General features: G+C 36.8%; 1 protein-coding gene across 1 annotated transcript in view; it reads right to left on the bottom strand.

Moving 5' to 3' along the window:
- LOC129360563 (vascular endothelial growth factor receptor kdr-like) overlaps window positions 1-15142 on the bottom strand; it is a 52646-nt gene extending 37504 nt beyond the window's left edge. The window contains 8 exon segments of the mRNA XM_055030881.1: window positions 19-145; window positions 265-436; window positions 511-647; window positions 720-870; window positions 2644-2771; window positions 6236-6444; window positions 7864-7948; window positions 14580-15142. Coding sequence (XP_054886856.1) covers window positions 19-145; window positions 265-436; window positions 511-647; window positions 720-870; window positions 2644-2771; window positions 6236-6444; window positions 7864-7948; window positions 14580-14643 — 1073 coding nt within the window. The 5' untranslated portion in view covers window positions 14644-15142.
- Between the last annotated feature and the right edge of the window lie 457 nt (window positions 15143-15599).

Below are 15599 nucleotides of genomic sequence, written 5' to 3'. Positions count from 1 at the left end.
TACCACTTGCTTTCTTACCATGAAATCACGTCTGGTGGTGGCAACGCTTTGACTTTGGGCTCCAACACGATTTTCTTTGTATCCTCTCTGACAATCACTATCCCGCTACTGCTGTGCTTATGAGATATGTTGAGGAATGGATGCTCTGCAGCAGAAAAGAAATTATAAATAAGACAGAAACCCACTCCAACAATAGGTAATATTCAAATTATTCTCATATCATTACATCATAATAATGTATCATATCTGTTACATCATGCTCACCATAAACAGTTACTCTAGCTGAAGCATTGTGGTATGTTGTTGCATCAGTCGCAGCTTTGCAGAGATACACTCCTTTGTCTTCCATTGTTATGTTTGGCAACACCAACGTCTTGCTCATTTTGTTCAAACGACCAAGTATCAGATCGGCTTTGGTCGTATGGTATCGATTTTCCTGGGAAAAAAGCATCGTAAGCATCATTACTGTACGTTTTGACGGTTATTTTTACAAAGCCAGGCCTTGCTTACTTTAAGCTTCGGAAAATCCCAGGTGAATCTTATTCTTCCGTTTGGTCTGGTCTCCCCGCTGCAGTTAAGGACAAGCGTGTCGCCAACCAACACTTTGACACGATCTGGTGTAACTTTTAAATCATTTATATCTTTAGCTGGAGAACGAAGGAAAATACGTTAGTAAATGTTTCATTTTCTGCAAATTTCATAATGAAATTTGAACTTACAGAATCTATGGGGAATGTAGGAGGACTGGAACTGGATCCCACCGACTTCAGTGCTACAGGTGAGCAGCGTATAGTAAGTATAAGGAATCTTGAACCCCACTTTGGGATCCCACACCTTCTCTTTATCCGTTTCTCTTGACAGCGGTGGATACTGTAGTGATTAAAGGCAAGGCCATTTGTTTTAAATAACATTTCTAAAAGCCACCTAATATGCTGTTTTGAACAGGCAATTGTAGGTCTATAGGATGCATAAAACATAATAGTTAGTTCTGCCTTTGAGCTCCTTTCATAATGAAATGCTATGAAACAACAAAAGCTGCTGCTGGCCACGCCCCCAGACCCAACGCTTGCGTGTGAAAATGGCTGCAAACACATTCGCAATTATACGACCGTACATCTTTGAAAAGGCTTAGTAGAGCCTCCTGCACAACCAACAAGAATGCAGCAGGTGGTTTCTGGATGGTGAGTCAATAACAAAACACTCTTCCTTTCCAGCAGCCATTATGCAGCAAACACTGGAGCTTTGCCTGGGTTGCTAGGTAACAGGCAGAATTCCGCTGGGGTTGCTAGGTAACGGTGCAGGAAGGCTTTTGACATGGCTCATTTTTCAGACTCCAAAAAAGATTAACTTATTGGCAAAAAAGCAGCTTTTTAAGTGCTTGTGTTTTTTTTAGAAGCAGCACAGACACAAATGGACATATAAAAACGTGTCTGCTAAACATCACTGACTGCAGAGAAAAGCTTTCAACTTCATTTAATATGTAACTTCTGCTTTACTAAGATCACCTGGGGACTAACATCTGCTACAGTGAGCATCTAATTAGTTTTAACTGTGTATACTGAGCGTGACCTCTGCAATCATTCATGCAAGTGGAGCACAGGCTCTGCTCCTGTTTGTTCCCAGGTCAGGAGACAAGCGTTGGGTTGGGACAGGAGGCAAAGGATGAGAAGGAAGTAAGGAGGCCAGGAAGGAAGGAAGGAACGGGGTCACAGTCGTAATAAAAACAGGAAGTTTGTACAATCTGTGCCATTAGATTCTGATGTGATGAACTTCAGATGAAATAATGAATGGATGTCGTTAAATGCTTTATACCTGCCGTTTCCTGAACTGTGTGCTGTTTCTTTTTTGTTACATTTCCTGATGCTACAAAAGATATGAGGCTAAATTTGGTCTCCAGGTCTATTTCTGCAGAGGAGCGCTCCTGGAGCACCTTCCTGTCCTCACAGGAAGCAGACAACGCGACTCTGTTTACCGCAGCGGAGCTTGCTCATTTACTGGAGCAAGGCTTTGGAAAAAAAATCACTATATTTTGATCACACTGCAAAAACACAATATTTTAGCATGTTGTTTTGGTCTAAATGTTTCTTGTGCAAATATTATTTCACAAAGAAATAAGAGTTTATTTTAAGTCAATAAGTCCTTAATGCTGATGAAAAAGTTCTAGATCCAATTGCAGATTATTTAATTTATGACATGGGACAAATTTATTATTGAAAGTGAAATGATCTGCCAATGAAACTAGAACTTTTACATAAATTTAAAGGAATTATTGACCTAAAACAAGGTTATGTTTCTTACTACAGTTACTTGTAAGCCACTAAGATATTTGGAGTAGAAACTAAAAAAAACCCTGAAACATTTAGTCACTTTTTCACCAAATACTTTTATACTCTTTTGTAAGTTCTTTAAATGGTTTCTTTTTACTTTTACTTGAGTAAAAATATGTTGACCACACATCAAGTGTGGGAACCAGTTTGGTTCCTGATGGAGACCCTGCACAGATGATAAATAAAGACTCCCTGCTGTTAAATTAACAACAGTTCTGTTTTCTCAGATGATGCACTGCGTGATTTTTCAGAGTTTCACATGAGCGCTTACAACTATTTAACCTCACAAGCGGAAGAAGTGCGACGGTTTTCTTACCGCTATCAGGCGTACAACAGTATTAGGCGAGGTGGTCCTGCATGGCACGACGAGGAGCGTTTCTTCTCCGTAAATGCTCAGAATCAGAGGTGTAGGAGTGTGAGGCTCAACAAACGGTTGTTTAGGGTCTGCAAAGGAAAAAAGCCACTAAAGTTACCACCATATATGAAAATATGTAGCAGAGAAAGCAATTGAAAAACAGACTGAGATTCAGACTGACAGACAGGCAAAAATAAAAACACAAAGGATGAAAAACTAATAAATGTGGAAAGAAAAAAGAAAGAAAGGAAAAGCAAAAGAAAGGAGATAAAGGAAAGAAGAGAGAAAGAAAGAGAGAAAGAATTGTAGAACTAAAGGAAGCAGAAAAAGAAAAAGCAGGAATAGAAAGAAAGACTGAAGGAAAGGAAGAAAGAAAGAGAGAAAGAAAGACACAAGAACAGAGAAACAGAAATAATGAAACAGTAATCTTGCTTCATAAGAAAACCACCTTAAATTTTATAATTTCTTTGTTTTAAATGTTTTAATTTATGCGTCATAAGATCTAAATTAAAAATAAAACACCTGTCATAATCAATATATTTATGACATTATTGTTCAAAGTATTAGGAAGAATTGATGCTCCTCTGCCTTCATCCATTTGTATTTCAGGTTTCTGTCCATCCCTCCTTTAGAAATAAAGTCTGTGCAGCCATACTTCACTCAGTCAGTTGGGATTGTCTCCAACTTCCCATGACGCTCCAAGGATTGGCACATATTTTTATCATTGCCCGAGCCTTCCCGCTGGATGGCCTGAGCTGAAAAAGGACAAAGTCCAGGAATTCAACGCAGAGATGAACCGATTAGTTGATTCTGCCCAGATAAGGCTGCAGAGCCCAGGAGGAGCTCTTAGCTTAGCGCCTGCTGGGCAGCCAGGCATCAAACTACAACGATGGGAACTCAAACAGTCTGTGATCGGTGTGAGGTCAAGCATTATTGCTGTGATGAAGGGACTTTTATCTGAGAAGTAAGCGTGTATCATAATCTAATAAACAACTGAGGGGCTTTGAAAATAGTTTGCCAGACTAAACACGGGCAGAGTGGAAACCACATTCCCAGAGCAACAAGGAAGGAAATGAAGAGTATCCAGCTTCATTCGAACGCAAACCATTTCTTGGACTCAAATCTAAGAACTTTGTATTTATATAAACTTCTTAGCTTTGGAGTTTCAGCTCAGGCTCCATTTGAAGAGTACAGGAACTGTAACCGGTGCGATGCAATGCTTTAGGGAAGACTTTGGAAACAGTAGCAGGAGCAGGAAATCAGTCAATGACCAGAGTTTCCTGTGCAATCAGGCTCACCCTTTAACCTCCAGGAGAAACCACAGCACAAACTACTCCCACTCTCTGTTTCTCTGAGGAAACCAGAGGGAAACCAATGAAGGAGGCTGCAGACTGCCAGAAAAATGGAGGATAAGCACAACTTTACACCATGTTTCAAATTGTTATGCGAGTGATATTTTCTCAAATTTTCTCAAATGTTCAATGCAAACAATAGTATAATTTTCAAGTCATGAACTATTACGGTATAAATCAAATTTCACTGAACAAAGCTCCCCTTGAGAACAGTAAAAACTCAAAATGCATTGTTCCAAATTATTCTGACACTTTAATCCAATTTGCATAATAATTCGGAACAGGGTATATATAGCTAGAGGAGTTTCTGGTGTGCATTAATATTTAAACTATTCTGCACCAAAGATTATCAATAAAGTTAAAATTTGGGGTCTAAATATGTTGAAAAACGTTTTTTAAAAAATTGCTTTGTTTCACAAGGACTGATAAATACTTGCTTTTAAGAAGAAGTGAAAAAAGATGTTTTGATGCCTTATATTATGGAAAATGTTTGTTTGTAGGTTTGTCTTATTTAAATTCTACTAAGACATTTGAACTTGAAACTAGATTAAAAATACTTGGTAGGGTTTGGTGTTTTTGCAGAGGTGTCCAAAGGTTTTTGTCAAAATCACTGAGTCGAAACTAATTTAGAAAAAAAAAAAGAATCCAAAATAAAGCAAATAAAGCATTTCTTATGGTCATTAAAGATCCAAAACTGGTTTGGATCTTTAATGATCCAAACCTGAATCGACATCAAGTTTAAAAAATGTTTTGGTTCAATTCAGCAAATTTATTCTCGATAAAAGAACAAGATTTGGGTTATTTTCTTTCAAAACGTTTGATTCACTGCAAAAACACAAAATTTTTGTTCTAATTTTTAGTGCAAGCATTTTAGTATAGCTGAAATAAAACAAAACTAACTTTTAAACAAGATGTAGAAACGCCTTCAAATTCAATAATTACTTATTATTGATTAAAAAAAAACTACTTGCTCTATTGGCAAACATGGGAAAATATCTTTTATGTGAAAAAATCAGATTTTCTAATAGCATTTTTTCTTCTTTTTCATGTTTTCTTTTTGAATCTGGGACCATTTATCATAAAAAGCAGGTCTGCAGCTTTGACTGACGCTCTGAAGTTTTGCAGCTCATTTGGGATAACCTTTGACCTCGTGGTTATCTCTCAGGTTGATGCCTAACCCTCTCTGGCCTGTCTGAGTGTTTTGGTGGTCTGTTATTCCTTGGCAGGTCTTCTGAAGAACAATGCTTTCCCTGTTTCTACAAATCTAGATTTAATCGTGTTGTCGAATATATTTATGGTTTTTATTTTAGAGAAAAGCAATTCTTCAAATATATTTCTCCACTTTGTCTCACTTTCTAGCATGGTTAGAGATTTATTTGTTTTTGTTATGCATCTTAACCCTCTTGCTTTACTGAATAAATGAATATAATTTTTTTTAGGATTTTTTAAAAGTTTTTTTTTTAACAAAATAGAACGATTTGTGTCCTTTCAGCACTTTTAATGCATCAATTTCTATTGAAAATACATTTTTGAATACGCCAACTTTTAAAATGAGATATTTTTTATTTAATTTTCTGGTGCTAAAATCCCTTGAATTTTTATTTTTTTTTCCCACTCTAGATAAAGATGTTTGTTAGGTACTTTAAATCTACTAATTTGCACATGTATGAATAAAAAATATCTAATTTTTGCACAGAAAAAACACAAAATCTCACCAAACAAAACTAACTTGTAAGTAACTTTTCAGCAGTATATAGGAGATTGTTTTAAGTCAATGATTCCTTGATATTGATGAAAAATATTTATTAAATTTAAACTTAAATTTGCACCGAAAAAATTTGCATGTAAAAAAATCAGCTCTTGAAATTTTGGGGGGAACAAAAGTCTAAACTGTTTGTTTGAAAGGGACTGATCGGTATTTGCTTTAATAAAAAAAATTCAAAAGACATTTGATGAGTAATATTTCTAAAGAGGGGAAGTTGTATAAAACACATTTGGGGATTTTTATATCATTTTATAACGTTTTTCTCGCATTAAAAACAGAGATGAAGTGTTGCTTTGATTGATTAATTTAAGTTTCTCGCAGGACTAGTTCTTAAATTAGACTTTAAAAACATTGGAGGCATGTTTTTGAAACCTGCACTGTTGACCCGATGTTGCATTGGGTCAACATTTTGTCAGGAGTGTTTCCTCCGTCTCACCTTCCACATAGACGTAAACTGAGGTGGAATGCTCTGAGCCAGATTTGGAGTATTTGCAGGTATACGTCCCCGTGTCGTTGGCCGTTAAGTGTGTAATTGTGAGTCTGCTGCAGTGTGAGTGATGCTTGGAGTCACACTTTTCCACCTTCACACCCTCCTCCAATTGGATCAGTCGATTTGCAAGAATCCATTGTAAGATCCCATGACCTCTGAAAAAAAGAAAGAGAAAGAGAGAGAGGCGCAGATGATTATATTTACCAACTCTGTGCATATTTCAGAACTATTTTTAGTTAAAGTGTCACAGCTGGCAAACGGCCTTGCAATCTTTTCGGTTCAGAACGGCAGCGGCTGCTTCCCCCCCTTTGGGGATTTTCTGCCCTGATGTTCATCCTGAGTTTATTTGGAGTTAATCTCGAGTCATCCGATACCTTGAACTTTCACATGGGAACATGTTTCTCTTGAAAGACGTGCTCAGCTAACACATTCTTTCCACGCAAAACCCATTTTAAAACTCTCATTAAAGCGATCCCACAGGAACATCAAACATGTCTAGTATGCCGTAGACTTTGCCTGCAGAAACTTTTGGGTCAACCAACCTTTAGTTCTCATCCAGTGACAGAAAACAACGCAGGCCTATATGCCTCCTCCGAGAGGCTCGCCATATATCGCCTTGTAGGGAAGCATTACATTAGATAGCCACGAGTTTCTGCGCATTCTTTGCAAGCCTGCGAAATGATGCAATGCCCTAAATACTTTCTAAATGTGAATGTAACGCACTCGGGTCCCACCAGCTCTAAGGAAAATAGCAAGAGGCCGATAAATTTGGACCACCACCACCACTGGTTCCTGTCAAACACTGTGGTTGTTTATTTTTCCTCTGGTCTGCAGCCTCATATAAGATATAAAAGCAAGACAATTGCATTTTTGAACTCTCTATTGGGTGCTGCTATGAAAACAAATCAAAAACTAGATAAATATCAACTGGATTTCTCTGGTTTTGTATGGTTATTAAAACTAGCCATTAATAGTCATGCCTTTGAAACCAAAACTTCATATTATGTGGATTAAATCCACAAAAATACCAACAGATGCATAAAAATTAATAAAGTTTCATAATAAATATTCACATTTTGAATATGTCTTCTATGAAATATTTACTATGTCAAGTTAAGACACTCCAAAAACATAAAATCTTACCAAGTACTTTTGGCCAACTTTAGTGCAAATATCTTAATACACTTCAAATGCGACAAACTAACTCACAAGTAGTTTTTCATCAAGACATATGATGGATTTTAGTATTTTAAAAAATACTCGAATTTTAACATATATAAATTATAAGTTAAATAATCTGCCAGTGAAAAAAATACTTTTTCATCAATATTGAGGAAATATTGATTTAAAGCAAGCTCATATGATGCTGAAAAGTAACTTTTAAGTTAATTTCTTCTTATTTCAAGTGTACTAAGATATTTGCACTAGATACTAGATTAATAATACTTGGTAAAACTTTGTGCTTTTGCAGTGTAAGTCTGGTTAATTATAATTTATGTTAAAATATCTATAAGAACTCGTGCAGCTTTGGGGAAATATAAACTTCACCATCACTGGTGTGTTGCGCTGCGTACCTGCAAGTGAGGTTCAACAAGTTTCCTTTATGAAGAACCAGTGGATTATCAGAGGGACGGATTTTAGGATCCTTGTCCACTTGTCCTGCAAAGACACATAAACACACACAGCTCAGCATTTACAGTTCCTCAGTAATGGTGTGTGTCAGTCACAGTTTCTCGCTAGGAATGCAAAACACCGGTGGAAATTCCCATGATTCACTGCATTGCTATGCTTGTGGGTTTCTTTCTTTTGTGCCGTTCTGCCTCTGCCCCTGCAAAGTGATGACCCGCTGCGCGTGTTTCCGGCACCGGAGGGCAGGTTGTTGAATCGGATGGAGGTCCGGAGCGAGCAGCTGCTCGGACAGTCAAAGAGCTGCTGCATGTGTCAACCAGATTCTTTTTTTTATTTAGACCTTGTGTTCCGAATGTTTGATTCTCTCTTCTGTTGCTATTTGTCCTGCAGGTCAAATATGTTTCAAATCACTTCCAGAGAGCTAAAAATCAAGAAACTCATGCCCCATTGCAGAAACACATTGTTACTGCTCTATATGTTATTTTATACCAGTGCCGTAATATTGAAAATATAAATTGTAAATAAAATGTTATTCATAAATTTGGAAAAATTCAAGTATTTTTTTAAAATAAAGATTGATTAATTTTTAATAAATGTTCTTATTTTTCTAATTTAAAAATTGTAATTTTTAACATAAATTTTAAATGTTATAAACTTTAAGAAATTTATAATTTTTTTCAACTGAATTCAGGTAATTTTTATTTGTATTTATTTATTATTTTTATTTTATTTTTACAAGTTTTTAAATACATTTTCCCACACTTCTGAATTGGAAAAATGTATCTAAATTTTTTATAAATTAAAAAAAAAAATTATTCTGGAAAAAAATAGACATTTTGAAAATTGTATAAATTCAAAAATGTTATACATTTTCAAATTTTTCCAATTTTTGGGGAGATGTCAGTTAGTTTATAATCAATAATATAGAAAAACTCATTATTTTACATTGAAATAATATTCTACTTGGTTTTCACAATTTTTTTAATGAATTTTTTTTTTAGAAATGTAAATTCAATAAAAGAAATCTTTGTTTTGTGAGTTTGAACCTATTAAACTACTTTCAGTGTGTTATCTAACTTCCCTGTACATGATGCTATAATAACCCGTGACTGTTGTTGCTACTTCTATATGGTTTGCTGTTCTTTGTGTACTTGTTGCACCTCATTATTTAGTAACAATAATGATAGTAAAATCTCTCTAACAGAGGAAGCGCTGTGTGATTCCCTCTGATGTTCAGGAGCAATCACCGTCACAGATGCGGTTTCCTTCTTTTCAGAAAATCCCTGAACAGACTGACACGGCAGCCCAGGAACACAAACTTTATCAACTCTATCCTTCAAATAGAGTTTGAGCGTCTTTGGGGAGGCCTAAACAATGAAGTCGCATAAACCCAAGCTGATGGACATGCATGTGTAAGCACATCTGCACCTGGAAACCCTGACAAGCACAAAGCGTTTAGGAATACACACACTCTGCACGCTGGCCAAGTATTTTCCTATTATTTGGAACAGCTGTTGTGCTAAGAAAGAGCCAACGTTGGCAGTGGCACTTAATATCCACTTCCTAACTAAATATTACAACATCATTGTTTTATTGTTTAGGGCTGAGCAGACTGGGAGGGCTTTTCTCTCACACGCTGTCATGTTGTTTCACCACACAATTTTAACTACATCAGAGATTTTCTGCTCTATGTGTCTCCGAACCGACCCATTGAACCATTTCCCATTCTGTGACCCCAAACAGAATATTAGGATTTTACTTGATAGAAACTAAAAGGTATTGTGAAGTGGAGGAAATATCACACTTGGTCTTCTTTGTTTCTTTAATAAGAGTTAAAAGTGAAAGATGGATATGTACTCAGCCTCCCTGAGTCAACGCTTTGGAGAAATACTTTTGTTAGTTACACAGCAGAGAAAATGCTCCTCTGATCGCAGCATGATACTGCCATTACCATGTTTCTTATTACAAATAGTGCTTTATGTTTCACTTTGGTTCGATCTGATCAAAGCTGTGGTGAAACTGATTGTTTTGCCACAGCTGAAATTCAACAACGGCTTTCCTCTTTTGCATAATGACGAGAGTTGAGTAGTAACTAGTTTTATTACATTTATTTGAGTAAAATTATGTTTCAGTATCTCTACTCTTACTAAGTATAATTTTTAGGTGCTCTGCCTCCTCTGCCTACGACTAATTATTATCTTAATTCCCTCCCAGAGCCGTTAATCTCTCTTGAAAAATACTTTTTTCATTTGAGGTGTTCAAACGTTGGGATGAGTTTTTTCTGCTTACCCTCATCTTTTTTCCTGACCTTTCTGGTGTATTTCTTCATCTTTGCGATGCTGTTTGTTTTCTGAAGAAAAGCAGCTGGATTTATTCTGAGATTAAATTACATACAGATTAATTCTGTTTGCAATTACTGAAGGAAAATGCCAGACTGGGTTTTATGTAAGCGAAGCAGAGAACATTCGCTGAGCATATTATAATAAAGAAGCTATTTATTAATATTTTAACAGTTTAGTGGATTTTATTGATACATTCTGGCCCTTTAAGAACTTTAAGATCTTGATATGGACCAAACGCTGTTACAAACTTAAATAAATAAGTCTGACTTACATTTTGAAAATCGAAACCCGCCAATAGAGAAACGATGTGAAAACTGGGCATCCTGTCCTCTGAAGCTGAGATGATTTCAGTCCCTTTTCCTCAGTAATGAAATACAGATGGATGAAACAACAGGGGTCACAGGCATGAAAATAAAGACAAGAGAGCAAAAAATAAAGAGAGAAATCTCATCGTCGTCTTTCCCACAATTCCCACCTGCCGCTGTCCAGCTCTGACCCTGCAAAGCATCCAGACTCTCCTAACCCCCTGTACCAGCTGTGTGATGCATTCCTGTTGGATATTTTCTGAAGAATCCCAGAATTTGTGCTTATTTTGATGGTTCAAAGGCCCTGGAGCTGGTTCCTATTAGCATCTATTAAAGGGAAAGAGCAGGCTTGGATCAAACAGCGTTAAGGAGGAAGAGGACGGGTCATTTTCAGCTCAAGCCACTAAGAATATACCAATTGAATAATATTAGATGTGGAAAAATGTGTGGTAATTACAGTGGAAAAAAATAAAAACTATATAAAACGACTTATAACCTTTGTCTGCTATTAAGCCAGAGAAAATGTTTCCTCTTTTAGGTCAGATATGATTGCTTAAATGATTGTTGCCAGAAAAATTAGAGGAATTTTCCTTTAACCTTCTTGAAATTCAGAGATTTACTTATGTGCTCTTTAGTCAAGTTTCTGGATAAACATGATTTTACTTATTGTAAAAGCTTGGTTATCAAAAGACAAATATATTTTGTCATAAATAACATTTTCCTTTGTTAGAAAATATGGTTGGTAATTCTTTTATCCTGAATACAAATACAATCATGCATCACTTTGTGAAAATGCAAGCGAAACAATTCAAATGTTTTCTTTTTAAATAAAATATTGAACAAATTTCATGTAGAAATTGAAAGATAACAATTGAAAAGTTACAGAAAACAAAAGAAAAAGTGTTTGTAAAGGCAAAGTGTTACATAAACAGAAGTCCTGAGACAGGAAAGACCTCTGCCAGGGTGTCATCTGTTTTGAACTGTGCGTGACAGTCGCTTGCAGCAGCTGTTGCATAATAAGAGACAGTATTACTGCAAGAGGTGACTATAGAGTCACAGATTCAAACAGGAAAACCCAAGACTCTGCCCTTCAAGTGCGGGAAATAATGTGCGGAATTCCCTTTTCTTCTGCAGAAAATACATCACATCTTCCTGGTTGTGAAGATTCCTGGTTTCCTGCTCTGTTATAAGAAATTATGACAAACCCGGCAGAGAAAAAGGGAATCTATCTTTTATTTTATTTTATTTTTTTAGCAATGCTAGTCAACAATATTGTTCTCTTGTTCAACCTTCATGACATTAAACAATATTCAGAAAGGGATGTGCGATATGACATAAAATTCATATCACAATTTACAGCTCTGGAAAAAATTAAGAGACCACTTAAAATTACAATTTTCTCTGGTTTACTCTTTATAGGTATGTGTCTGAGTAAAATGAGTAACATGTCTATGAAATTCCAAGCAAAACGTTAGTATTTATTTGCAGAAAATGAGAAAAAGTTGAGAAACTAAAAAGACACAGGGCTTTCAGACTGCAAATAATGCAAAGAAAACAAGTTTATATTTATTTAGAAACAATACTAATATTTTCTCTCAGGAAGAGTTCAGAAATCAATAGATAGTGGAATAACCAGGATTTTTTCAGTGGGCTTCAGTGGGCTCTTCATGTTTTTCCAGAGCTGTATATTGTGATACAATTTATATAAAATTCATAAATCCCCAATGTCTGACCGTGACATCTGCCGCGCTCCATCTGAGCATCGCGCTAACATCATGGGAGGTTAAACCTGAGCTAGGTTCAGATCACTTGTTTATCTGCCTTTTAACCAGCTCTTCCTTTGCTGCTTCCTGCTTGCTCTGTTTTGTTGCCAACCGGTTACGTCATCAACAAGCCGCGGTTTGTTTTTACCGTGGTTAGCCGTGGCTACAGATCTCTATCATAGGCCACATTTCTATTACTTCTACAGTACATACCTTGCATTCCTAATTGAGAGGGAGATAAATTGGATTTAAATGCAGCAAAAGTGGATTTATATTTTCTAAACTCCCAGCACTTTCTCCACCACAGTCACCTGCCATAATAAGAAACATTTGTCCTGCAGTTCTCTTTCACAAGCATTCTTCCTAACCTCTTCTCCTTTTCTGCCAACTGCAAGGTTATGACAACAGTTACTGCAAGCTTCTTTTTTATTAGTCATTTATTAGCCTTTGGAGATTTGGGGGCAAAATGCCTCTGACTCCTCTTAAAAAAGCAAAAGAACTGAACATCTGGACTTGATGGGTGGCCAATCTAAGTTATATAAAGCTGAGATGAGCCAAGAACCAGGAGTCTCCTGCATGGGAGTCTAGATAAGTAAACCTAAAGAATTCCTGCTCCATAACGTGTAATCAGGGCAGGTAGTTAGACAGAAGCCCCATAAAATTAAAATTCCCTGCAGGACTTCAGGAAAATATGTCGCTGCATGCATCCAGATGGACCAGATGTTCTAATAGTCAAATAAGAACAGAGACATATAGAGTAATTTGTAAAGAAGGACGTCTTGGGAGGAATGATTTTTCTTCGTCTTGTTTGACAGTCCATATCAGGTTTTTGTTTTTTTGGCTCGAGCAATGAGCCCCCGCTGAACTTGGCTGACCTCTTGCCACTCCTATTTTACTGCTTTATGTATATGAGGGAAATGCAATAAATGAAAGCAATGCTAGACTCCACATTTATTAAAAATATGATTCCCAAAGCTTATTTATGAAGTTAGAAGAATTTTTTCTCTTGCAGGAAGAAGCGTTTAACTGCTCAAAGTTGACTAACCTGAAGCAACTTAAAAGTTAAATATTACCAAATTATGTGACTTTGTTCCTTTGACTCCCTAATTGACTAAAAAAGTGCTTTTATTCTTTAAAAGTGCTATTCCTTCTCTGCATAACTCAGAAACGATAAAAAAACAATTCTGATCCTTTTGTTGAGTTAAGAGAAACTCATCGCAATTTTATGTCCTTCAGCAAATCTGTTACACACATCAGCAGATTGTGTCTTATAAAATGACTAATGACTCTACCACTGCAAAGAAACAATGCCCCCTGCTTCCTTTCTGCCATTGTCTTGTGCATCAGGTTTGAGATATTTAAAAATCATCTCAAGAAGTTACAGGAAGACATTTTTTGTGCTCAGGTAGCGTGTCACATTTCCGTGACCTTTACTAGCCAGAACAATCCCAAGCTACCTCTTGTCGCTGCATCCGTTTCCTGCGTGCGTCTTTCCCACGCTTTGTGTGGACAGTGAAGGAAATCTACTTAAAAACACTGCTAACAAAAGCTTCATATGCTCAAAGTGTGTGTGAGTAGGAGGGAGGCGAAGGGTAAGAATGGGAACAGTGTTTCCTTTGTTTGGATGGGTTGTTTATTTGGAAGCCGTAGTGTGTATCGACCTGACACAAGGTGGAGGAACATCCATGTTTTCTGCTCCGTGTCGTTTTGCAGGAGCTGCTCTCAAACAATGAAGCTGATTTCACAAACAGAAAAAAAGAGAGAGGAAAAACTTGCAATGTTGTCTTCTTCACTCAGAGATAACAATTCCTGGAATAAACTGTTTCCCCTCAAAAATAAAACAAAGAGCAAAGTCTTGAGAAAATCTGGGAAAACCAAATGTGTCTATGAAATGACTCTCATGTTTCCAGAAAGAAATCTCCCAATTTACCTGCCAGGTTCAATTGATTTTTACGACCCAAATTTTTAAGAAACTTCAAAGGGACAATACTGCCTCTAGCGGATGATGTCAGAACTTCAAACAGAAAATCCTAAAATGTGGGTGCAAGTTGTTTTCTGTATTTAAAAAAATAACCCATAAAAGTTGGACTCCATAGGTTACAACCAGCAGTATAAAACGACTCACATTCAGAGCTTCCTTTAAGAGTAGAGCCAAAATCAAACAGAAGTGCTGCAATCATTCATTGAAAGAACCAAACTGCCCAATATTCACGCTACAATTTTTTCTCTACAGTTGTATTCAATATCTTACCAGCTGTGAGTGATGCGCAACAGAAGATGACGGCGAGCAGTTGGAAGCAGCTGGAAGAAATCATCCTTCCACCATCAAAAAAATAAACAAAAGTTGCGTTTACAATATCAGGTCCCTTTCGGAGGTTTTTTAGATCCAGATGTCTACCAAACGTCCCCCCCTTTGGAGCGCTCTCTATCCTTTCAAAACGCGTCTTTTAAATCTGCAAAGCCTTTTTCAGGTGAACAAGCGCAAAGTTGCGGCGGTTCTGATGTATCCCATGTCCATCCAGGTTTCGCGGGGGAGCTCTCCTGCGCAGCAGCTGGGAAGCCCAACTCCAGAGCCCGCGGTGGAGAGACGGATGGACCGCTGTGTCAGCAGGACAGGTGCACCAAAAAGAGAGAGAGGAAAGCTAACATATAAAGGAAAACAAAAGTTTAACCGGCTCCCTTTTAGAGCTTCTTAATGCGCGTAATAAACCAGAAGAAGAATCAATCAGCGACCGGCTTTCCTGCGCGCCTTGGATCACTTCTCCTCCCTTTCAGTCTCTGAGCTGCACTTATCCATGCGTGACATCAGTTTTGTGGAGGCACACAGGAAGGACGCAACGTCACAGTCTAAAAAAATTGGACTGAACAAATCGTAGAAAGTGCTTATATACCATAGAAGATGCGTTTTTCCCCTGGTGCATTTGTTTTCATCCTAATTTACTGTTACTCTCACATTAAAACCCAACAAGTTTACTGAGATCTCTTATTTTTGGCCAATACAGAAGCAACATTGTACAAAGATCACAAAGTGGCAGAGGAGAATAGAGTACCCAACAATTTAACTCTTATAAGAGGAGCACTACTTCTTATTTTTACTGAAAAATACAAAAGTATTTGGTGAAAAGGCTTCGACTCATGATTAATTGGTCAAAAATATTAAATTATGCAAAATGTTATTTTAAAGACCATATAAATTAATAACAAAATTGCAAAAGTTAAAAACTCAGGCAATAGAAACATTTTCACACATCAATTTCATTCAATGTAAAGT

This window comes from Poeciliopsis prolifica, unplaced genomic scaffold (assembly GCF_027474105.1).
Source record: "Poeciliopsis prolifica strain line A6 unplaced genomic scaffold, Auburn_PproV2 SCAFFOLD006, whole genome shotgun sequence".
NCBI lineage: Eukaryota > Metazoa > Chordata > Actinopteri > Cyprinodontiformes > Poeciliidae > Poeciliopsis > Poeciliopsis prolifica.
This window is presented reverse-complemented; position numbering and strand designations above follow the sequence as displayed.